Source organism: Oncorhynchus masou, chromosome 20 (assembly GCF_036934945.1).
Source record: "Oncorhynchus masou masou isolate Uvic2021 chromosome 20, UVic_Omas_1.1, whole genome shotgun sequence".
In the NCBI taxonomy this organism is placed as follows: Eukaryota; Metazoa; Chordata; class Actinopteri; order Salmoniformes; family Salmonidae; genus Oncorhynchus; species Oncorhynchus masou.
In genome coordinates, this window is record NC_088231.1 from 10,751,157 (window position 1) to 10,776,231 (window position 25,075).

The following is a 25,075-nucleotide window of genomic DNA, read 5'->3' on the forward strand; positions in this document are numbered from 1 at the left end:
CATACGGCAGCAGACCCACAAGGTCTGCCATGAGAGGTGACTGTATAGTTCCCTTAAGGAAAAGCACATTTAGTCAATCTGCTTTCTCTGTGAGAGCTTCCCATGTTTGGAATACACTGCCATCAGACACACACAACTGCACCACCTGTCACACTTTCACACAAAAACATGAAGACATGGCTCAAGGCCAATCAGACTTGTGAACATAATCCGTTTATTGCCGTTTTCCATGTTGTCTGTAGTTTGTGAGGAGTGGAAACACTTTGTTCTTGTGACCAATGTGTAATCCGCTCTCCGACCTGCGAAGGGCAGCAATACGCGACGCTGTGTAATCTTCCGGAAATTCGCACAAAGAAGAAGTAAACGGAAGTGAGCAGTGACTGAGAACAAGTTCCACGTTAGCGTTTTTATTGTTATTTAGACGCGTATTAATAACACCCTGGAACTCAACATATGACTAATTTAGCTGCACAGCATCACATACATGGTACTGCTTAATTCGCGTTGAAAACAGGACTTGGTTGATATATGTTATCTAGGTAACGCTAGCTAGCTGCTAACAATGTCAAACTGTATGGTTTTTCACACTCAAATAGCCTCCGTCATGGAGGTGCTAGCAAATGCAGCCGTGGCAGAGATCTGTAAACTCGTAGATGACGACTATGCAGTGTTTCGTTTGGAAATTACTCAAAGCCAGAAAGAAAACAGGGGATTACGGAGGAAACTACAGCTGCTGGAATTGAAGGTGGCACGGGAGCGCGCAGAGAGAACCAATAGGGTCAAGATCCTCGACCGATACAGAGCAGGAATGCCAAGAGGTACAATTGGGGGGTTGGGGGGGGGGTTGGTTGGCTGGGGGGTTGGTTGGCTGGGGGGGGCTTTCGCCAGTTCCTGTCTGCACATGTTACCTAGAAATTGGTCTCAGGGCCAGATTTAGAATGATTAAAACATATTTTTAGTTATAGTCACTCCACATTTTTTTGTAAACAAATCCGTGCACCAAGATGCAAAACGACACGTGTCACATTTTATTTTGAAGTTAAAGCCCATTTATAATAAAGCCATAATATCATTTGCGGCGTGGCATAGGCTACAGTTGAGCAGAGGCGTTTTTGGCATTTCCACACATGGGGAACTTTTTTTTGCCTTTTAAAAACTCATATCAAGCAATTCTACCTCATTTACATTAAATAATACATTTGCTAAAGCTGAGATAAATCTGGTCTTGAATTCAAACCAAAAAATTGCCCAGTCTCACCTAATGATGAAGATGAAGCCATAGGTTACTACTCACAGTAATGGTCGATGCGCTCCTCTTGGCAATAGCCTATCTCAAGATGATCTACTTAGAAAAATAGTGCTGCTGTTCATGAAAAAATGGGAGTTGTTGAGGGGGAAAACGTTTTATATTTGTAGTGTCTTAACACTTAGTACTTATTTATGTAATAAAGACTCTGAATACAAGCAAATGAACTGGAGCTTCACATTTACTCAAATGAGTTTGTACCAGAATAACATAGAACAAACCTGCGCATGACCAAGGGTGCTCCCGCCTTAAAGGGGACATCAGTAATTAACAGAACATAACATTCCTTCTCTTATACAATCAGTTACTTTTACCAAACCACAACTGAACCATTTCCCAGAACTTGTTGTAGTTATTTTGCATATTTTAATTTGAACTTGAACAGTTAGTTTTTGTTTGTTTATAAGTCTGTCTGGTGGACGGTGCCTTCGTTCTGGGTAGCGTCTCGGATTGTCTGGAGGCTCCTGAACATCCTCAGTGTGTGCTTGTTCCATTATAGCTTCTGCTATAGCCGCACCTTCATCAACACGTTCCCTTCTTTCAGCCTGGGGTCTCTTTACTGCCCCACTGTCCTCTACAGTTCCCTGTGTGTCACTCTCAGGATCTCTCTGTGCCTGTTCTCTCTCGATTGTTGTGCTGTTTTCCGTGGAATGCCTTTGGTTAATGTGACGCCGCCACATTATGTCTGGGCTCACTTGAACCTGGTAAGTTCTGGGTCCCGTTTGTGTGTGTACGGTCCCTCTTGTCCATTTCCCTCCTCTTCTGTAGTCTCGCACCATCACTTCCTGTCCTGTTTGGAGATGGCGCTCCCGGCCACCGGAGAGCATCTTGGCTTGTTTGTTCAGCACTTCATTACGCCTGTTTGGCTTCATGATGTCCAGCTGTGTGCTGAGAGGTCTCCCGAACATCAGTGCGGCTGGGCTTTCATTTGTCGTGGCATGTGGGGTGTTTCGGTAGGAGGCCAGGAACTTGGCCAGTTTTGTTTGCAAAGTCCCTTTGTCTCGTTTTGCTGCACGGAGTCCTTGCTTTAGGGTTTGCACAAAGCGTTCTGCCAACCCATTGGTGGCAGGGTGGTACGGAGCTGAGGTTGAGTGTTTGATTCCATTTACTGACATGAATCTTGTAAACTCGTCACTTATAAAAGCTTGCACGTTGTCACTTACCAGCTGCAGTGGCAAACCGAAGTGTGCAAACGTTGTTCTGAGACACTCTATCGTCTGAGCTGAGGTGGAGGAGTCAGTGCAAAACACCTCTGGCCATTTGGAATGGGCATCAACTATAACCAGAAACATGTGCTTTTCCAAGGGACCAGCGTAGTCCACATGAATTCTCTGCCATGGCTCTGTGGACCATTCCCATGGGTGGACTGGGACAGGAGCAGGCATGTGAAGGGTTTCCAAACATCCGCTACAGTTCTTCGCCATGTTTTCTATCTGTTGATCCAGACCTGGCCACCAGAAGTGGCTCCTTGAGAGCAGCTTCATTTTGACAGATCCAACATGACCTTCATGTAATTGCTGCAAAACTAGATGTTGGTATCATGACTCTCATTCCCCACATCAAACATCCTTGGTACTTTGTAATTTTGTTTCTCCGCTAGAAATACGGAGTCAGCTCCTTTCTGCCAGTAGCTGGCCATCCTGACATGGTGTAGGTGTACACTTTTGACAAGGTCACATCTTTCCTTGTCTCCTGTTTGATAACTGTGCTTGTGACTGGTAGTGCCTCGAGCTGAGCGGTATGGAACATGTCCACTGCATCCACCTTCCTTTGTCTTTCTCTTGTACATGGCAGTCTGGATAATCCATCTGCATTTGTGTGGAGGGATGACGGCTTAAACTCAATGTCATACATATGACTGGCAAGGAACAGGGCATATCGCTGTAACCTGGCTGCTGTCATTGCCGGAATGCCTTTCTTTGGACTGTAAATAGAAAGCAACGGCTGGTGATCTGTAACCAGTGTGAAACACTTGCCATATAGGTATGGGTGAAGTTTCTTGACGCCCCACACTAGTGCCAGTGCTTCTTTGTCGATTTGTGAGTAGTTTTTCTCTGCATTATTCAATGTTTGTGACGCGAATGCAACTGGCCTCTCTGGCCCATCTTTCAGTGTGTGTGAAAGGACGGCACCTAAGCCATAAGGGGATGCATCACAAGCCAACTTCACTGGCATTTCAGGGTCGTAATGCATCAGGATCTGTTCAGATGTTATGAGCCATTTTGCCTCCAAAAATGCATTTTCACACTGCTCTGTCCACCGCCAGGTCCTATTCTTTTCCAGGAGCTGATTTAGAGGCTGGAGTACTGCTGAAAGGTTTGGGAGGAATCTTCTGTAGTAATTAATCAGTCCCGTGAAAGATCTCACTTCTGTGATACTTTGTGGTCGTGGTGCCTGTACCACTGCCTCGATTTTGTCCTGTGTTTTGTGCAATCCATTGCAGTCAATGTCATGTCCACAGAAGACAATCTTGTCTTTGAAGAACTCACACTTCTTTACGTTTGCCTGTAGACAATACTCTTTCAGTCTTTTCAGGACCTCTTCCAGGTTAGCCAGGTGCTCTTTGTCGGTGCGTCCTGTTATGATCATGTCATCCAGGATACACTGGGTTCCTGGGATTCCTTGCAAAATCTGGTCAATAGTTTGTTGCCAAATGGCTGGGGCTGATGCAATGCCAAAAACCAGGCGGTTATACCTATATAGACCTTTGTGTGTGTTTGTCAGGTACCGTTTGGAACTCTCTTCAACCGGTAGCCTGTTTCAGATCGATTTTACTGAAGTGTTTCCCCCCAGCTAGTGCAGCAAAGATGTCATCCAGGCGTGGTAGGGGGTATTGGTCCACATGCAACATTGAATTCACAGTTACCTTGAAGTCCCCACACATTCTAACAGACCCGTCTTTCTTCACAATAGGAACTATGGGTGTGGCCCATTCGCTTCTGTACACTTTCGCCAGGATCCCTGTATCCTGCAAGCGATCGGTTTCCGCTTCCACCTTTGGTCTCAGGGAGTATGGAACAGATCTGGCTTTGCAGAATTTGGGGGTTGCATCATCTCTTAGTACAAGTTTTGCTGTGAAGCCTTTTACTGTTCACATCTGATCACTGAAAACTGTGTTGTATTTCTTCCGCAAGTATTCCAGTGTTTGGTCTGTACCATTCTCTTTGGACTGGAACGTGTGGAGCATTTTCAAGTCACACCAGTTCAGCTTTATTTTTGAAAGCCATTCCCTGCCAAATAATGGGGGGGCAGTTCCAGGCTGTAACTGCTGTGTTTGCCCCCCATAATGCACTCTGACTTGCAACGCCCCCATTGGGCTCAATCTCTCTCCTGAGTAGGTCTTCAGCAACACATTTGTGTTCTTCAGCTTGATAGCCTTAAAGTGCTCATTGTAGACGGTAGTGGAAATTATAGACACTGCAGATCCTGTGTCCAGCTCCATTTTGAGGGGTTTGCCTTCGATATCTGGTGTCACCATATTATGCTACTGCTGGGAGAAGTCACTGTGTTTAACTCCATTGTACCAATTAATCGTTCATCTGAATCACTGCCACTGTTCTCTGCTAGTGCATTCACAGACCCTTTAATTTGATCAGTTTTCCTGTTGTGACTGAATTTTGCTTTGCATGCTCTTTGAATGTGCCCCCTTCTACTGCATTTGTAACAAATTTCGTCTTTGAAACGGCAGTCCTCTGCTCTGTGACCATCTCTGTCACACCGGTTGCATTTTTCGGCCACATGGGGGCGCTGTCGACTGCGTGAACTTGTGCAGGGAAATTTGTGACAGGTCAGTACATCTTTTACTTTGCAACTCAAATGCATCTTTTGTCGTGATTTCCATAGCCACAGAAATTTCAACAGCCTTTGCAAACGTGAGCTCTGATTCTGTGAGCAAACGTTTTTGAATGTGTTTATGTTTCAGTCCACAAACAAATCTATCCCTTAATGTGTCATTTAGGTTCTCTCCAAACTGGCAATGTTCAGACAGTTTCTTCAACACTGCTACATATGTACTAACACCCTCCCCCTCATTCTGATCTCTCTTGTGGAAACGAAAACGTTCTGCGATGAGGAGTGGTGTAGGTGATAGGTGATTTTGCAATATCTCCACAATCTCTGTGACTGTTTTATTTGAGGGCTTCAGAGGGGCAGTCAGATCTCTTAGCAAACTGTATGTTTTTGGGCCAATTAAACTCAACAACGCTGGTACTCTTTTGTTATCAGCAATGTCGTTTGCAATTAAGTACTGTTCCAGTCGTTCAATGTAAGTTGCCCAGTTTTCTTGCGTGTCATCAAACACATACATTTTCCCGATGCTAGCCATTCTCTTTACCTCCGGCTCCACGGGTCTTTGATCTGTCGCCTCGTTCTCGTCAGCTCTCCCCTCGTCTTCACTGCTTGCTAGCTGTTGTGCTACAGGGTCAAAATCTTCCTCTCTTCCTACGAACTCCATCTGTATTCGTGATGCACACTGCAGGTAATCATCGTCGTCGCCATTGTAGCGTCTTAACACTTATTACTTATTTATGTAATAAGAAAGACTCTGAATACAAGCAATTGAACTGGCGCTTCACATTTACTCAAACGAGTTAGTACCAGAATAACATAGAACAACACTGCGCATGACCAAGGGTGCTCCTGCCTTAAAGGGGACATCAGTAATTAACAGAACATAACAACATTGGTTCTACAGTAGTAGGTGTTTGCTTTCCATGTTTTTTAACCCAGGATTGTTTTTTGAAATTAGCGAAAGGCCAAAAGACAACCTCAACCAACCATAGAAATATAATCCATAGATGGCAGTTCCCATTGAAGTCATGAATGGTTTAAATCCACTTGTTGAATCTATGCCGAGGTGCGTTGAAGCTGTTCTGGCGGATCATGGTGGCCCAACACCCTTTTTAAGACACTTTAGGTTGGTGTTTCCTTTGTTTTGGCAGTTTACCTGTATGTGCTTGTGATCAAATGTTATCCACCATTATTTGTTAGAAACTATTGAGCCTCTATAGCTAAATTATGCTCTCTATTGTATTCTGAAAATTGAGATTGGGCTCCTGTGGTTGGATGAAAAATAAATAAATTTGCTGCTTGGGCCCAGTCACTGACTCACACAATTGGCCAGTAACATTTATTTCTTTATTTATTATGCAGTTTATTTTATCAATCAGTTACCCAATCAAGGCAGAGCCCCCCCCAGTTACCCACGTGGGCCCCCTACCTCCTCTCCTCCCTCTATCTGATAATTAGCAGAGCAGCAGGCTCTCTACACTCATTGCGGGTGGGCTCCTGAATCCTCCTGTAGTTGGCGGTTGCAGTAAAACATTATTTAGAAAATATATATAATATATATACTACATATATCTAATACTGTATAATATATACTGTATATATATTTTATAAATTTAAAAATGTTTTTGCTGTCTGTTGGTCCTCCACGGGTCTGGGCCCAGGGGCTTCATCCTCGGTAAGCCCCTGCATTAATCCGTCCATGATTGGGCTTGGTCAGTTTTTGGATAGTATGCAATAATTCCCCTGATTACTTAGCTGTCTTGCACAAAGACACTATCCTATTCTAACTAGATTCTTGATTTACTGAATTTCCTATTATTTATTCATTTTTAAAAAATATGCAAGGAACATAATCAATCTATAAATCATATATCAAGAAGTCATCCTGGACAATTCTAGACGGTGTCAACACTGTCAATATTGTACAATATAGCGTTCAGCATTGACAGTACCTAACCTAAACCACCTCTTTTCCCTCAATCACTCTCTTAGGTGAAGGACATTTTACTGGAGGCTACAGGAGCTTTGTGAATCCTGTGGGACACCACACATGGAGAGATGACCAACCAATCACTGTTGATGATGAAGGGAGTGGAACCTCAACTCAGCACATTATCATGATAGAGGTTAGTGTAATAGTATTACATCAAAATTACAGTACATCAAATGTGGCCAGTTAATTTCAGAAACGCTCCCCTCAGCTATTTACTTGCTTACATATACATCCTTATTTATCTGCCGTAGGGGAGCTTGTGAGACTTCACTATGACATTATCCAATTCCAGTCATGTATCGGTAATAACCTCCACTCTTCATGTGGCAGTCTGCAGAGGCTGCAGGTCCTGGTGTCAAGCAGAGTAGGACTGAAGAAGAGGACCCACAACACAGCAGAGACATCCAGACTGGAGCACCCCCTGTAGCCACGGAGGACCCCACCCCCATCGCTCGACGAAGCATCACGGAGGTCAGTGGAACACTGAACGTCGTCCTCAAGTCAGAGACAGAGACGGAGACGGAGACTTTAACTGTAACACACAGGCCCTTACACACAGTAACTGACCACAGATCAGACCCAGACAGACTGGGGCTTGGGACACCGGGCTGTTCTCCTGCTCCTGACTCAGAGTCCTTACCGGTATTTCACCAGAGCCAGATGATGGTTAATTGTGATGGTGACACGTTAGACACTAGTGGTGATGATCCGTCTTGTTCTTACACTACAGAGATGGACCCTGGCAACATATCCTTGGGTTTAGAGACACAGACTGATTTGTCTAGAGGGGACTGGAACCGGTACAGTAGTAGTGTATACTCTGAAGGGTGCATAGATAAGAAAGGGGAGGTTATAGTGGTAGATGAGGTGACTGTGAAAGTGGAGGGCGATGCTCCTCCCACATGGAATGCAGATAGTCACCTAGGAGACAGACACTCACAGGGCAGAGATGTCTTACATTACAGAGAAAGCTTAGAGACAAATCCAAATATTGTCACCCACTCCCCTTTACACGAGTTCAGGGATCGCGGCCCAGTGTCCACGACGATTGCACCTTCTGAATCACTCGGCTACGTCCTTTTCGATCAGGTATTGAACTCAAACGACCAAAGAGCCAAGGCTTGGGGAGGGGGAGCAACATCAGGCAATAGTAAAGAGAAACGGTTCCTCTGCATGTTCTGTAACAAAGGCTTCAACAGCCCCCAGAAGGTGGAGGTCCATCAGAGGGTCCACACAGGGGAGAAACCCTACAGCTGTACCCAGTGTCATATGCGCTTTGCCCAGTCTGGCAGCCTGAAGAGGCACCAGATGGTCCACACAGGAGAGAAACCCTACAGCTGCCCCCAGTGTGAGAAGAGGTTCTCCCGCCAGGAACAGCTGAAGATGCACCTGAGGGTCCACATGGTATAGAGGCTGTTTGCCTGTACTCACTGATGGAAGAGATTCTCAGAGAGGAGCTACCTTAGGACACCAGCAGAAAAACCATTCCACTCTATGAACGTAATAATTTCACTCAATAGCTTCTGATGTATAGATCAATCCTTGCATTAAAGACAAAGATTAATTTTCATTGTTGTCAGCAGAAAACATCCACAGATGCATTTGGTATAATGAGATTAAGACTAACAGTGTTGAACATTCTTGGGTAGAATATTGCATCCAGACATTGTGTGATGTATATAAGCCTAAAAATCTGTTACATATTGTGTTTGTACTGTGTAGGCTATATGATGTTCACAAATGGCTGTTTCATTACTTCTGTTCAACTACTCTATTTTTTCCCCAAGGCACTTTTAATGAGGAAATTAATGCAGTTTTTTAGTTGAGATTAGTGATGGGTGCATTTTCATGTTCCAGCATGACAATGCCCCTGTGCTCAAAGTGAGGTCCATACAGAAATGGTTTGTCAAGATCAATGCGGAAGAACTTGACTGGCCTGCACAGAGCCCTGACCTCAACCCCATCGAACACCTTTGGGATGAATTTGAATGCCGACTGCGACCCAGGCCTAATCGCCCAACCTCACTAATTCTCTTGTGGCTATATTGAAGCAAGTCCCTGCTGAAATGTTCCAACATCTAGTGGAAAGCCTTCCCAGAAGACTAGAGGCTGTTATAGCAGCAAAGGGGGGACCAACTCCATGTTAATGCCCATGATTTTGGAATGAGATGTTCGACAAACAGGTGCCACATACTTTTGGTCATGTGGTGTATTTAAGGAGAGCAAATCGAAATACAATCCTGAAGTGCGCTTACTGTCAACAGTAGAACAAAGCTTAAAACAATGTTTGAGTGAAAATTAATGGTGAATTTGCTTCCGGATACGTTAGACTCCTCCTCACCACTATATTGAGATCAGCAGTGCGGGTGAATTTCGCACGTATTGATGCTTTAATGAGACATCAGCTGGCGATATTGTAGTGCCATCGATGGTTGCAATAGGCCATTTGATTATATTCCAATAGGCTACATTCTGTAGCCTACACATTAGCCTATCCATTGTCACATTATGAAAGGTGTGAAAACCGATGATGATTCTGGACTACAGGGAAAGGAGGACCGAGCACGCCCCCATTCTCATCGTCGGTGCTGTAGTGGAGCAGGTTGAGAGCTTCAAGTTCCTTGGCGTCCACATCACCAACAAACTAACATGGTCCAAGTGAGCCAAGACAGTCGTGAAGAGGGCACAACAAAAAAGGTTCTACAGCTGCACCATCGAGAGCATCCTAACAGGTTGCATCACTTCCTGGTATGCCAACCGCAAGGCACTACAGAGGGTAGTGCGTATGGTACATCACCAGAGCCAAGCTTCCTGCCATCTCGGACCTCTATACCAGGCGGTGTCAGAGGAAAGCTCTAAAAGTCATGGACTGTTCTCTCTGCTACCGCACGGCAAACGGTACCAGTAAGTCTAGGTCCAAGAGGCTTCTAAACAGCTTCTAGCCCCAATCCATAAGACTCTTGAACAGCTAATGAAATGGCTACCTTAAAACTGCATTGTTGGTTAAGGGCTTGTAAGTAAGCATTTCATTTTAAGGTCTACTCCTGTTGTATTTGGCGCATGTGACAAATAATATTTGATTTTGTTTGTGTCCCTGGCTGAGATGAGCTGATTTGGGCCACCAGTTGATTGACAGAAACTTGAACGATAAACTTTCCTCCAGTGTGGATGCTGACCCACGTTTTATAGTTGGGCTATGTATAATTTGTCAAATTAGTTATGGTCTTTGGTGTGGGTAATATTTCATTTTGTAAATCTGTCGATGTTTATGCATTTGAGCCTATCCAAAGACGATTAAGTTGTGCTGAGACACTCCTCTGATGTGTAAATTATCAGACAATTGTTTTTTACTTCTTGAAAACATTGAAATAAATGCAACTCGTGAGGCTTGGAGCGGGAGTGTGCTGTTTTAGACCACTGCGCTACGGCAGGTCACAATGCTCTAGTAAGCATTAAGAATGCTATGGATACTCACTCCCCAGTAGGAGCAGTCCTCCATAGGATTGAATGGAATTATACTGTATTTCAATAAAGGACAAAATTACATGTATTGAATTTTTTTAGTAGGGACAGTAACATTAGTGATCTCAAAGTATACTTTAAGGAAAATGTTTTTACATTTTATTTAGCTCACCAAATTTATTATATTATGCATTAATGTATTTGTAATAGAATAAATGTGGAAAAAACTCAAATGAATGCATTTACATAGCTTCCAAAATATTTTTTACAATGGTTAGGGAGTTCCAAGATGGAGGCACAGTGGCTCCTAACAGTCATGAAGTGTATATATAAATCATTGGATCGCACTGAGGTAATCAGTTATATATTCTGCCTATTGCTTGCCTTCAACATAAAAAAAAATCATTGACGAACAAACCATCTACACTCTACTTTTATTATAATCCACATAAGAATTAACAAGACGAGCTGTAGCCTGCACGTAGATTAAGGTACGATACGGCATTGTATATACAAATGGATTCCAGCTGCCCCCGGCGATGTAAATATTTATTCAAATCCTCCTGGTGCAAGATTGATTTCCTCCTGCGACAAAATATTATTATTTTTTGTACTTTTTAGCCCTTTTTCTTCCCATTTTTGTGATATCTAATTGGTAATTACAGTCTTGTCCCATCGCTGCAACTCCTGTACGGACTCAGGAGAGGCCAAGGTCGAGAGCCATACCTCCTCCAAAACACGACCTTGCCAAGCCGCACTGCTTCTTGACACACTGCTCGCTTAACCTGGAAGCCAGCCTCACCAATGTGTCAGAGGAAACACTGTGCACGCGCCCGGCCCACCACAGGAGTCTCTAGAGGGTCGATGGGACAAGGACATCCTTGTCGGCCAAACCATCCCCTAACCCGGACGATGCTGGGCCAATTGTGCGTCAGGATCTGTAGTGACGACTCAAGCACTGCAGTGCCTTAGCCCGCTGCGCCACTCGGGAGGCCCCAAGATCTGACATCTGTAGTGTCACAGTCTGTTTCAACGAAGAGCAAGTGGTGCTCCCAGTTCAGGAGACCACCATGTTCAACGGGTAAAATTGTAATGGAGCTGGTCACGGTAGGTTGGGGAGAAATATCAAATTAATTCAAGGAATCTATCAGTGTCTACAACCGGAGCACGCTACTTAGACCGCTGTGCTACAGCAGGTCACAATGCTCTAACAAGCACTAAGAATGCTATGAATACTGATAAGACATAGGCACATTGTTTTCAATTAATTTGTTTTAAACCTTCCGTAAAATTGTGTTGGAGCTGTCCATGGTGGGTTGGGAAGAAATATACAGTACCAGTCCAAAGTTTGGACACACCTACTCATTCAAGGGTTTTTCTTTATTTTTAACTATTTTCTACATTGTAGAATAATAGTGAAGACGTCAAAACTATGAAATAACACATGGAATCATGTAGTAACCAAAAAAGTTTTTAAAAAATCAATATATTTTAGATTCTTCAAAGTAGCCACCCTTTGCCTTGACAGATTTGTTGCACACCCTTGGCATTCTCTCAGTGGGCTTCAGTCGCCTGCAGTATTCCTACTAGGGCAGAAGGGGTGAAAGACCAGCTACTCGTACTTCAGGTATGCGATGTTGCCTCTTTTGCTGTTCAAAGAGTCATAGCAGCGGGTCCTTTCTTTTGAGGCGTACCTTTCGGAGAAGTCTTCATTGATGAAGAACTGAGATAAGAACTGAGCTCTTTGGCCTTGCACACCAGTGGTGGGTTTGGTGTTGAAATGAGAATGCATACGCAGATAAGAACCCCATGCCCACTGTAATATATGGTGGTGGATCTTTGTTATGGGGCTGTTTTGCTTCCACTGGTCCTGGGGCCCAGGTTAAGGTCAACGGCATCATGAACTTTACTCAGTACCAGGACATTTTAGCCAAAAACCTGGTTGCCTTTGCAAGGAAGCTGGTACTTCAAATGGATCTTCCAGAAAGACAATAACCCCAAGCACACCAAAATCCACAAAGACTGACCGCAGAATCTGTCTCCGAACTCAAATCCCACCGAATACCTGTGGTTTGAATTAAAGAGGGCAGTACATAAGCGCAAACGAAGGATAATAGTTAGCCCTCCGCGCAACCATTGGTCGACGCTTGCAACGTCTGAGCAGGGGAACGCGACCATGATGTGGTTAGCTGATACGTCAAATGCCTATCCAGGTGTTGTAAGGTGTCAGCAACCTATGAGCAGAGAATGCACCCATTGAGATACATAGATTGCTGTCATACCTTTTCCATAGATTGGTTTCCTTGCCCTGTAAGCAATGTTTTTAATTTTGTAATTTGGGTGAACTATCCCTTTAAACCTAATCTATGACCTGACCCATCACCTTATGTATTACTGCTCCATAGTGGCAAGAAGTGACAAAAAACACAACTATACAGCTGTTAGCTGTTAGCCTCCCATGCACAGGTTACTTTCTGTCGCTAGAACTAAAGCTGAAACTTAATTATGTAAAAAAAACAGTAAATCAGACCTTAAAAACAATTTCAAATAAAAATCTTAATGAATAGAAATAAAAAGTCATATAAAAGCACAACTATAACATTGGTAGAAACACAATTTATTTATTTAATGGGATTCATTTAAGATGCTCTTTCGAGTGGTAGGGTTTCAGACGTTTTTGTAAGCTGAGCAGGGAAGCTGGTACCACCATTGGGGTGTCAGGACAGAGAAGAGCGTTAACTAGGCTGAGCGGGATCTGATCCCCCATTGTGGTGGGACGGCCAAGAAACCAGTGGCAGAACTTGAGTGCTCAGGTGGGGTGTAGGGTTTGAGCATGGCCTGAAGGTAGGGAGGGGAAGTTCCCCTTGCTGCTCTGTCGGCAAGCACCATGGTCACGTAGTGGATGGGAGCTTTGACTGGAAGCCCGTGGAGTGTGCGGAGGAGCGGGGCGACATGGGGGTCGTTCCACTTCAAAAAGCACAAGAAAGAGAATTGACACCCACCATCTCAGATTGTTCGAAAATCGTTTCTGTTAGAAACAGATATTAGCATTCCTGCAACATTTATTTTGTTGAAATCCAATTAGATCTCTGAGAAATTCAACTAATTGATTGCACCCAAATTGGCCATTTTAATTTATAAGATTCATATATTTAATAAATATAGTACTTAACATCTGATTCAGAACAAACTTTTTTCTAACAATGAGTTAGACATGAGGAATCCAAAGAAATTGTCTATAACCACCCACGGACCCCCCCACACCAATCCCACCCCAACAACGAGTATATAGCATCAGTTCTCTGTCTGACAAATTGTATGGTGCTGCGGCTCGGAGTATTGTTTCATCGTCCTATGTAATTTCAGTGAATTTGGTTGGTTGTTTCCCCTTGTTCAGAGAAATTAGTCATCGAAGTTGTTAGGTTTTTGTCCCATCCTACATCCTGATATTACCAGGACCTCCTAAATGGTGCTGTTCCTGATATTACCAGGACCTCCTAAATGGTGCTGTTCCTGATATTACCAGGACCTCCTAAATGGTGCTGTTCCTGATATTACCAGGACCTCCTAAATGGTGCTGTTCCTGATATTACCAGGACCTCCTAAATGGTGCTGTTCCTGATATTACCAGGACCTCCTAAATGGTGCTGTTCCTGATATTACCAGGACCTCCTAAATGGTGCTGTTCCTGCTTTTATGTGAAAAGGTGTTAAAGGGATTGTTCACCTAAATTACAAAATCAATCATTTTAAATTAATAATAGTTTTCCTTACCCTGTAAGCAGCATATGGACAAGGTATGAAAGCAACCCATGCTTTGGTTTTGTTGGCCACCGTTTCAAATGCTAACTTTTTAGCATTTGTGGCACAAAATCCAATGCAAGTCAGTGGTACCTACATTTTCCCGCTTCATTTCCAAATAATCATGAAGTATACAAAAATGGATTGTATAACTCGGAGGTTAACATTACTTATAGAGGATTTGGATATGAAGCACAAAATGCTAATCTAGTAAGCATTGACTTGCATTGAATTTGTGCCACAAATGCTAACAAGTTATCATTTAAAACAGTGGCCAGACATGCTCATCCCCAGAATCTTTTTATTTGTCTATTTTCAACGTATAAAGCTAACAACATGAACAACTTCATCGTTAAGAACACTATAACTATATGGCAGAAAATTAAACGTAATCTACAAGAACCAATATCACTCACTAACACAACCCTATGGAACAATCCTTGGATAGCTTTTCATAATTCATAGATAAATTGGACTACATGGAAAACAAAAGGTATAGAAACCGTACATGACTTGGTAACAGGAAATAAATGTATGTCCATGACAGAATTAAAAGATATTCTGGACTGAAAAAAAGTTAATGTCACAATATTGATTTTGAAATCTTTTGGAAATCAGAGCAACCTTGAGGGAATTATTTGAGTCAGAAAAGGATGTTCACATGATAGGGAAGATATACAAAACCTTGCAGAGACTATATCCATCTGACAATCTCTTATATAAACTATTGGAACAAAGACTAAAAATAACTGTTGGCATAAATGGAGGGAAAGTTGCAGCATAACTAATGAAATTACAGTTAATGAAAATGTATGCTTAATATAGTATAAACTAATGTATAGAATTTGATTATACAATCGACAAAATTCACAAATTCTAAAGAACAACAGCAGAGTCATGTATAAAACAAATAATCACTCAATCCAAGCTTTCTGGGAATGCTATAATGTCCAAAAGTTGTGGGGCTGAGCTAAAAAGTTGGCTGTCAGAAGTATTACAACGTAAACTTAATTTTAATCTGTCTGTCTGCATATTTCAATACATGGCATATGGGGGTGTAGTGAGATGCCGAACGGGGCTAGGCGATTCTCAATTCATCTTGAAAAAACGTATAATAAAAACATTGATTTCTATCCGCCATCATTAACACAATGGAAAAATGTAATGATTTATTATTGAAATAGCATGGACGAATGAGAACAACAAATTGATACAATTCAAGGCCAAGTGACAACCAATAATGCAGGCTCTTGGGATGGGGGTGTGAGCATGCGGGTCTGGGCACATGAAAATGTAGTTATTGTTTGTAAGTTGTTCTTGTGTATATGGAGTGATTTATTTGTATTTATAAAAACTATTTTATATATATACTGCTCAAAAAAATAAAGGGAACACTAAAATAACACATCCTAGATCTGAATGATTGAAATATTCTTATTAAATACTTTTTTCTTTACATAGTTGAATGTGCTGACAACAAAATCACACAACTATCAATGGAAATCAAATTTATCAACCCATGGAGGTCTGGATTTGGAGTCACACTCAAAATTAAAGTGGAAAACCACACTACAGGCTGATCCAACTTTGATGTAATGTCCTTAAAACAAGTCAAAATTAGGCTCAGTCGTGTGTGTGGCCTCCACGTGCTTGTATGACCTCCCTACAACGCCTGGGCATGCTCCTGATGAGGTGGCGGATGGTCTCCTGAGGGATCTCCTCCCAGACCTGGACTAAAGCATCCGCCAACTCCTGGACAGTCTGTGGTGCAACGTGGCGTTAGTGGATGGAGCGAGACATGATGTCCCAGATGTGCTCAATTGGATTCAGGTCTGGGGAACAGGTGGGCCAGTCCATAGCATCAATGCCTTCCTCTTGCAGGAACTGCTGACACACTCCAACCACATGAGGTCTAGCATTGTCTTGCATTAGGAGAAACCCAGGGCCAATCGCACCAGCATATGGTCTCACAAGGGGTCTGAGGATCTCATCTCGGTACCTAATGGCAGTCAGGTTACCTCTGGCGAGCATATGGAGGGCTGTGCGGCTTTGGAGCAGTGACTTCTTCCTTGCTGAGCGGCCTTTCAGGTTATGTCGATATAGGACTCGTTTTACTGTGGATATAGATACTTTTGTACCTGTTTCCTCCAGCATCTTCACAAGGTCCTTTGCTGTTGTTCTGGGATTGATTTGCACTTTTCGCACCACAGTACGTTCGTCTCTAGTAGACAGAACACGTCTCCTTCCTGAGCGGTATGACAGATGCGTGGTCCCATGGTGTTTATACATGCGCACTATTGTTTGTACAGATTAACGTGGTACCTTCAGGTGTTTGGATATTGCCCCTGTTACGGATACAGTTATCCTGTGTGTGTGTGTATCCTGTGTGTGTGTTTCTTTTCTCTCCTTCTCCCCTCACAGGTGAAAATCATCACTCCCCAATCAGTCAACAATCAATCATCAATCAGAAGACACACCTCCTCCAATTTCCTGACCTATCACAGTTCCTTCCCCATGGTTTAAAAACCCCATTTGTTTGTTCTAGAGCCCAGCCCAGCTCAGCTCAATCTCTCTGTAAATGCCATGTCTGTAGGTCTCTGTGTTTCACTCTGGCTTTGTGTCGTAACCTCTCTTTTGTTTAAGCACCTCATAGCACTTTGTCATCACCTGTGAGTATTGTTTTTGGTTATGGTGTTTGTGTTTGATTGCTGGTGGAAAAGGGGGAAACCAAGACAAGTCGCCCATGGGCATACACTACCCGTAGGTGAACTTTGTTAAATACACTAGTTAGAACTGGGCGGACCACCCACTGTATTTTTGGTTAGTTAGTTAGCTGTTGTTAAAGTAGGCTAGTCTAGCTTAGGGGTGTTTTTGAATACTTATTGTTTCTTTCCTTGGGTCCAGCTCAGCCCCTTTTCCTGCTCCCCCATTACCGTGTGTTTATAAATAAACCTAGAGTTTGACGGTAGATTTCAGTTGTCGTGCTTATTTCGTTCACACTTTTCCTTTGTCACAATAATAATTTGCATGAGTTATGTTACGAGTCTCATTACCATCCCCCCTAGACTGTCGGGCCAAAAGGGATTCGTAACACCCCCAAGGATGAACCAGACTTGTAGAGGTCTACAATTTTTTTTCTGAAGTCTTGGCTGATTTCTTGGAATCGATTTTCTGGAATTTTCCAAGTTGTTTAAAGGCACAGTCAACTTAGTGTATGTACATTATTTCTGACCCACTGGAATTGTGTTACAGTGAGTTATAAGTGAAATAATCTGTCTGTAAACAATTGTTGGAAAAATTACTAGTCATGCAAAAAGTAGATGTCCTAACCGAATTGCCAAAACTATAGTTTAACAAGAAATTTGTGGAGTAATTGAAAAACAAGTTTTAATGACTCCAACCTAAGTGAATATTAACTTTCGACTTCAACTGTACATGTGTATGTGTTGTTTTGATATGGTGTATTACACACAAACAACTAATGTACACGTCAAAATAGTTTAGTCAGGTTTATCTTAAGGACTTAACTTATCATAGCTGACTCATATTTACCAACAACATCATATTTATGTTCACCATGATGGGTTTAACAACAATGAAGTAATTCTGTAACTACAGTAGAGGACTCCAATGTAGTGGGGATGGGTAAACACTCCATGTTGAATGTGTGTTTATTATCTGTGTGTACGTACCTGAGGGAGTGTATGTCTGTGTAATCTGTATCACTTGTCTCTTCCAGGAGGAGGAGGGTCTGGAGGTGCTGCTGGTGAAGGAGGAGGGGTGTGAGGAGGGTCTGGCAAACCCTGAGGCGACCATGGTCATGGAGGACAACCAGACAAAAACTCGTCCAGAACCCACAGAGGAACCAGCTGAAGAGCACAGGACCACATACAGTCTCACTGAGGTGAGCCCACTGTAAACTACTGTCTGAATGGTATTAGGTTGGGCGGTATTCCACTAAGCTTCTCAACGTAGAAAATTGGTCGTAAGTGCTGAAAATAGAGACATTTTACTCCTACTCTAATGGGTCAAAATAAAAGCTATGCATGAAGTCTCTGCAGTCCTAAGTCACACCTAGTTGACAGATATTTAGGACACCTCCTGAGCTGTCCTAACCAGTTAAGAGTTACCAGCAGGTGTATTGATAATAGTAAAATACATTGAGTCAGTGGTTCCTGGGCCATATGCAGTTGCTTTGGTTGTTAATTCTTAAAAGTCTAAACTGTTGGAGGGGGGGTTCTAAGCTGACACATGGAATTGTTTTAAGGTCATACCATGGTTCATTTGGCTACTTGATTTAGAATTTTAGGACCCCTTTTAGGTATCAAACAAATGTTTTAAAACATTAATCAAATAAATATAAAATGTATCTTTTTCTACTATAGCCCATAGAAACAGATTGAATAACATCCCTAAAAAGAAATCCTAAAAATAAGGTTTGAAGTGTCTGTCCTATATTTAGGAGATATAAGAAAGCTCAGGAGATATATATACATACATGCATGCATACAATTATAACAAGTTCAAACAGGTGCCATAAATACAGGTAACGAGTGGAGGACAGAGGAGCCTCTTAAAGAGGAAGTTACAGGTCTGTGAGAGCCATAAATCGTGCTTGTTTGTAGGTGACCAAATACTTATTTTCCACCATAATTTGCAAATAAATTCATAAAAAATCCTACAATGTGATTTTCTGGATTTTTTTTCTCATTTTGTCTGTCATAGTTGAAGTGTACCTATGATAAATTACAGGCCTCATCTTTTTAAGTGGGAGAACTTACACAATTGGTGGCTGACTAAATCCTTTTTTGCCCCACTGTATATATGTGTATATATATATAATTTTTTTTTTAACCTTGTTGGCACAACACTACCTCCATACTTCCATTCATTTATATATATATTACCTTAAAACCAGTCCTGCGACAAGCGCATGCAGTGGATTGAGACACTGATATCTCTAGTTTAAATTGATGGAATTTGATGGGGATTTTTATATTTTATTAATTAGAATAACTCTCAACAGTATTTTAAGACCCCGACTGAGTCCCTACATTTTTTCAAATATTTTTTGCGGGCATATTAAAGGGGGGTTGGTCGGCGGTTGCCCATCCCTTCTCTAGGGGGGTGATAAAACAGCAAAAATAACATCTGAGGTTAATCATAAAACCCAATCTTTCCCCATTAATTTCACCCATAACAATGGCTAAACGAACCAAAGGTAACTCATTTCTGTTTTTTAGGATTACAAACTGGTGAGCTCTAGAGTTCAGAGCTGGCGATACCTCATCGCGATTGGTTAATCCACATAATTTGCAACGTTTTCAATGAGCGTCATCACTATCTTTCCTTTGCATAATCTCTATTTTTTTTCTTTTTTTTCACCTTTATTTAACCAGGTAGGCTAGTTGAGAACAAGTTCTCATTTGCAACTGCGACCTGGCCAAGATAAAGCATAGCAGTGTGAACAGACAACACAGAGTTACACATGGAGTAAACAATTAACAAGTCAATAACACAGTAGAAAAAAAGGGGAGTCTATATACATTGTGTGCAAAAGGCATGAGGAGGTAGGCGAATAATTACAATTTTGCAGATTAACACTGGGATAAATGATCAGATGGTCATGTACAGGTAGAGATATTGGTGTGCAAAAGAGCAGAAAAGTAAATAAATAAAAACAGTATGGGGATGAGGTAGGTGAAAATGGGTGGGCTATTTACCAATAGACTATGTACAGCTGCAGCGATCGGTTAGCTGCTCAGATAGCAGATGTTTGAAGTTGGTGAGGGAGATAAAAGTCTCCAACTTCAGGGATTTTTGCAGTTCGTTCCAGTCACAGGCAGCAGAGTATTGGAACGAAAGGCGGCCAAATGAGGTGTTGGCTTTAGGGATGATCAGTGAGATACACCTGCTGGAGCGCGTGCTACGGATGGGTGTTGCCATCGTGACCAGTGAACTGAGATAAGGCAGAGCTTTACCTAGCATGGACTTGTAGATGACCTGGAGCCAGTGGGTCTGGCGACGAATATGTAGCGAGGGCCAGTCGACTAGAGCATACAAGTCGCAGTGGTGGGTTGTATAAGGTGCTTTAGTGACAAAACGGATGGCACTGTGATAAACTGCATCCAGTTTGCTGAGTAGAGTGTTGGAAGCAATTTTGTAGATGACATCGCCGAAATCGAGGATCGGTAGGATAGTCAGTTTTACATGGGTAAGTTTGGCGGCATGAGTGAAGGAGGCTTTGTTGCGGAATAGAAAGCCGACTCATTTGATTTTCGATTGGAGATGTTTGATATGAGTCTGGAAGGAGAGTTTACAGTCTAGCCAGACACCTAGGTACTTATAGATGTCCACATATTCAAAGGTCGGAACCATCCAGGGTGGTGATGCTAGTCGGGCATGCGGGTGCTGGCAGTGATCGGTTGAAAAGCATGCATTTGGTTTTACTAGCGTTTAAGAGCAGTTGGAGGCCACGGAAGGAGTGTTGTATGGCATTGAAGCTCAATTGGAGGTTAGATAGCACAGTGTCCAAGGACGGGCCGGAAGTATATAGAATGGTGTCGTCTGCGTAGAGGTGGATCAGGGAATCGCCCGCAGCAAGAGCAACATCATTGATATATACAGAGAAAAGAGTCGGCCCGAGAATTGAACCCTGTGGCACCCCCATAGAGACTGCCAGAGGACCGGACAGCATGCCCTCCGATTTGACACACTGAACTCTGTCTGCAAAGTATTTGGTGAACCAGGCAAGGCAGTCATCCGAAAAACCGAGGCTACTGAGTCTGCCGATAAGAATATGGTGATTGACAGAGTCAATTGGACAGACTGAGTAAACATAAATGGTACCGTAGACCAGCTTTAATAATGCAGATTGTGGGTTCTATCAACGTTAAGTGTCTGCGTCATTCCCAATCCCCCATATATTTAAAAAACTATATTTTGCTTTTTATTTGACCCTAACCCCCTCCCCTAATTGGAGTAAACTAATGGACAACAATACTTAGGCCCAATATGTTTGCATGCATAGCCTAACTTATTATTTTTTTTACAAATTTTGATGGTTGTTGAAAGTGGAATTTCTACAATATTACCGTTATATCAACACACTCGTCACTCCCGTTTAACAACTCTAAATCGCTATGGCACAGTAGCCTAGGCATGAAGTCACCTGCCGCTGATAATGTTGCATACAATGTTTGAAAGGTTTATAATTTTCGTCGAACACAATTAAAGTTAACATGAGCTCTAAATGCCTTCAATTGCCAAATTTATAGGCACGCCCAATTTAGGCTTTTGTTAACATGTTGCGCTCCAAAGGAATTACTTAAAATATGTACAGTAGGTAATTAAATAATCAAATGAAAAATGTGTATCAGGGTTGGGGTCAATTCAGGAAGTACACTGAAATTCCAATTCTCTTCACTGCTTTTCAATGAGAAAAATTTGGATTTGGAATTTGGTTTACTTTCTGAATTGACTGAACCCCCAACCCTGTTATTCATTAGCCTAGTGGTTAAGTATTTGGGAATTTTATGTGAAATAGGCCTCGTGAAACCTTTTAAAGTGTTCCATGTAGGTCAAGATTATGTATTGATTATATATTGAAACGGAAAAGAGGCAATACTCGCTCACCATTTAAACATTAAATTGTTTTATTTAAGCAAAGTTAGAAGATTAAGGTTTCGGCAATCAATGACCTTCATCAGAATAATCACACAATGGGAAAGGACAAGTTCATATAAGGCAGGGATGTGCATCTCCAGTCCTCGGGGCCTGATTGGTGTCATACTTTTGCCTCAGCTAACACACCTGACCCCAATAATCAACTAATCATGATCTTCAGTTTAGAATGCAATTAGTTGAGTCAGCTGTTTGCTAGGGTTGAGGAAACAGTGTGACACCACTCCGGCCCGTTCCTGATAGGTATGTGGAAAACAATCAGAAATATACTATAGTCTCAGATGATATAGCAATATCAACACATTCTTCTACCAACTCGAAAGCAATTGCATGTGACACAGGAACCACTGACTCGCTTCGTTTTTCTATTATCAAGACACCCGCTGGTAACTCTGAACTGGTTAGGACAGCACATGAGGTCTCTTAAATATATTTTTTGACAAGGTGGGACTCTTATGACTAAAGAAGCTTCTTGCATAGCTTTTATTTGTACCCTTAAGAGTAGGGGTAAACTGTCTCTATTCTCAGCACATCAAGTAATCAAATCAACCTTGCATAGTACTCATAGCAATCCCTCATTACCCAATCAAAAGATATTCCATAGCAAGGTGCTTATATCAGATTTCTTGATCCAACATCCTCTCACTCTGTATCTCTTACAGCCAGTAGACATGCAGGATGGGAAGCCTGATCTGCTGCTGGTCAAAGAGGAGGCAATAGAAGACGGACCAGAGAGTATTGATCTGCTGAGTGGACTAAAGATGGGGGATCAAGGCAAGGGAGAAATACATATAACCTACATACAGTAATAGATCTTCAATTCGAATAGTAATATATATTAAATGGGAATAGTGATGCGCCTGGCTATTTTTTTTCCTTCCTTCATAAAATGAAATCGACACTATGTATGCTTACATACAAAACCACACATTATAATGTATGAACTTGACAACAACAAAAAATCTGGAAAATCTATTTTCTAACCTCTTCCTGCAGGTGGTTGGCAGGAGGCTAACAGAGGAGACTGGGTGGCCATCTTGGATACCCAGACAGGTGCAGCCAAGGCTCTAGGGAACAACATCACTGAGCAGGCCAGGACCAGAGGTGGCATAGTGGAGGTCAGTGGATGGGACAGCATCCTCAACTCTGGGCTGGGGAACAACACTGTTAACCACAACCGGAAACAGACAGTGGAACACAAAACAACTGAACATAGTCTCCATGACAACAGAATGGCTGAGACTAGGGCGAGGCATAGATTTGGTCTGCAGGTACGAGGTGGTGTCCGTATGGGTACTGACTCGGCTAGCGATGCTCCGTCCTGCTCCTATAGTTGTGATTCAGAGAGACTGATGACGCCTCAGGTTAACCCCCTAACAGGTGCTACCTTCAGCCTGCCTTCTATAGGATCTATCAACTGGAACATGGACCCTGCAACAACACAGACACTCCCTGGCCTTCATTCTCCTCACACTCTCCTGTTAAACCAGACCTCAGACAATGCCAGTGCCTCAACACTAAATGGGTACACAAGCCCATTGACAAATGACATTGATAGCATTGCTACTACTAGATCTGGTGGCAAAGAGAAGCGCTTCCCGTGTTCGTTCTGTGGGAAAGCCTTCAGTTTCCGCAAACAGATGGAGATCCACCAGAGGATGCACACAGGGGAGAAACCCTTCAGCTGCCACCTTTGTCGGGCCAGTTTTTCACAATCATTCAGCCTGAAGAGGCACCAGAGAGTCCACACAGGGGAGAAACCCTACAGCTGTCCCCAGTGTGAGAAGAGGTTCTCCCACCAGCACCATTTGAAGGTGCACCTGAAGATCCACACGGGAGAGAGGCCATTCGCCTGTACGCACTGCGGGAAGAGGTTCTCAGAGAGGAGATATCTCAGGATACACCAGCAGCAAATGCACATAGCCCATGTATAGAGTACAGTGACATGTATGTAGTACTAGTTAGTTTGTTTGTTTAGTTAATTCTGTTGGTTTTGGATGTAGTAGGGAACTGGATGAGGTGAACTGAGGAAAGAATGAGTATAATTTGTGATGGTGTCTATAAAAATGTTTCACTGATTAAGACTAACAATTTTGTCCTGTTTTGAAATGGGGAAATTATTTGTCCTTACGTTTACTTGACATGAAGAAGTGAAGCTGTGTGTAATGTTGAACTTTTTCCAAAGCATTCTAAAATGTATTTCATCACAGCGAGGTTTCCAGATTTACAGAAAAGTTACTGTTCACTTTTCTCACTATGGTTTCTACTTGTCACATCGTTTTCTACAATAAAAGTACTGAACTTCACGTATGCGAGTGTATGACCATTTTGTTGAAATTAAATACAAAATTGACTGTGCTGACTGACTTGGTTATTTTTTGGTCATTGCAGGGACTGAGTTTTCCTTAGCTCAGTCGGACCAAAACATTATACTTAATTTTTAAATGAACACTTTTGGCTATTTTTTTTTTTTACAATAAACTCTAATGGCTCCATATTGTACGGTACTTGAATCACAGTGTTAGATGCTTGACTGTGGTTAATATTTTATAATATGTCATAATATTAATATAATATGTTAAGAGTTTCATATATAAACCTTTATGCTTTTCTGTTCAATGTGTTTTACAGTCTGCAATCTGTGAGGACCTGCTGATCTCTAGTATTGCTGGCAGGAGAGACTGGACCACTGAAGTGGCTGACCACAATCCCTGGCCCTGGATCAAAAGCCTTCGCTCTTCCTTCCCGAGTCGGAACAAGAACCCAACCGCGAGTGACCGAGACTTCAACACCACCACAAAGAACACAACCAGTTAACAGGTGGACTGAACAACCTCCAGTCCTGGTGGTCATCAGAGAGACAAAGGCTCCAGTCAGGGATTCAGTCTCAGTGCATGGTTACCCCAAAAATACAAACAGGGGCAGGTTGAGTGTTCACCATGAGTTACCTAGTCTATAACACAACACAAACCCAACAACACCCAAACAATGGCCAGAGGTCAAGGAGGGAGCTCAAAGACTAACCCTCTGAAAGTGATGGCT

At 42.5% G+C, this 25,075-nt stretch overlaps 1 protein-coding gene across 1 annotated transcript; it reads left to right on the plus strand.

The window, feature by feature from the left end:
* Nucleotides 1-356: 356 nt before the first annotated feature.
* LOC135506944 (uncharacterized) lies at nucleotides 357-24,339 on the plus strand. The gene is made up of 6 exons (XM_064926379.1): nucleotides 357-818; nucleotides 7,088-7,221; nucleotides 7,419-7,559; nucleotides 18,090-18,254; nucleotides 22,696-22,807; nucleotides 23,030-24,339. Exons 1-6 carry the CDS (start codon nucleotides 563-565, stop codon nucleotides 23,965-23,967), a joined length of 1,746 nt encoding a protein of 581 aa, XP_064782451.1. The 5' UTR covers nucleotides 357-562; the 3' UTR covers nucleotides 23,968-24,339.
* The last annotated feature ends 736 nt before the right edge of the window (nucleotides 24,340-25,075 follow it).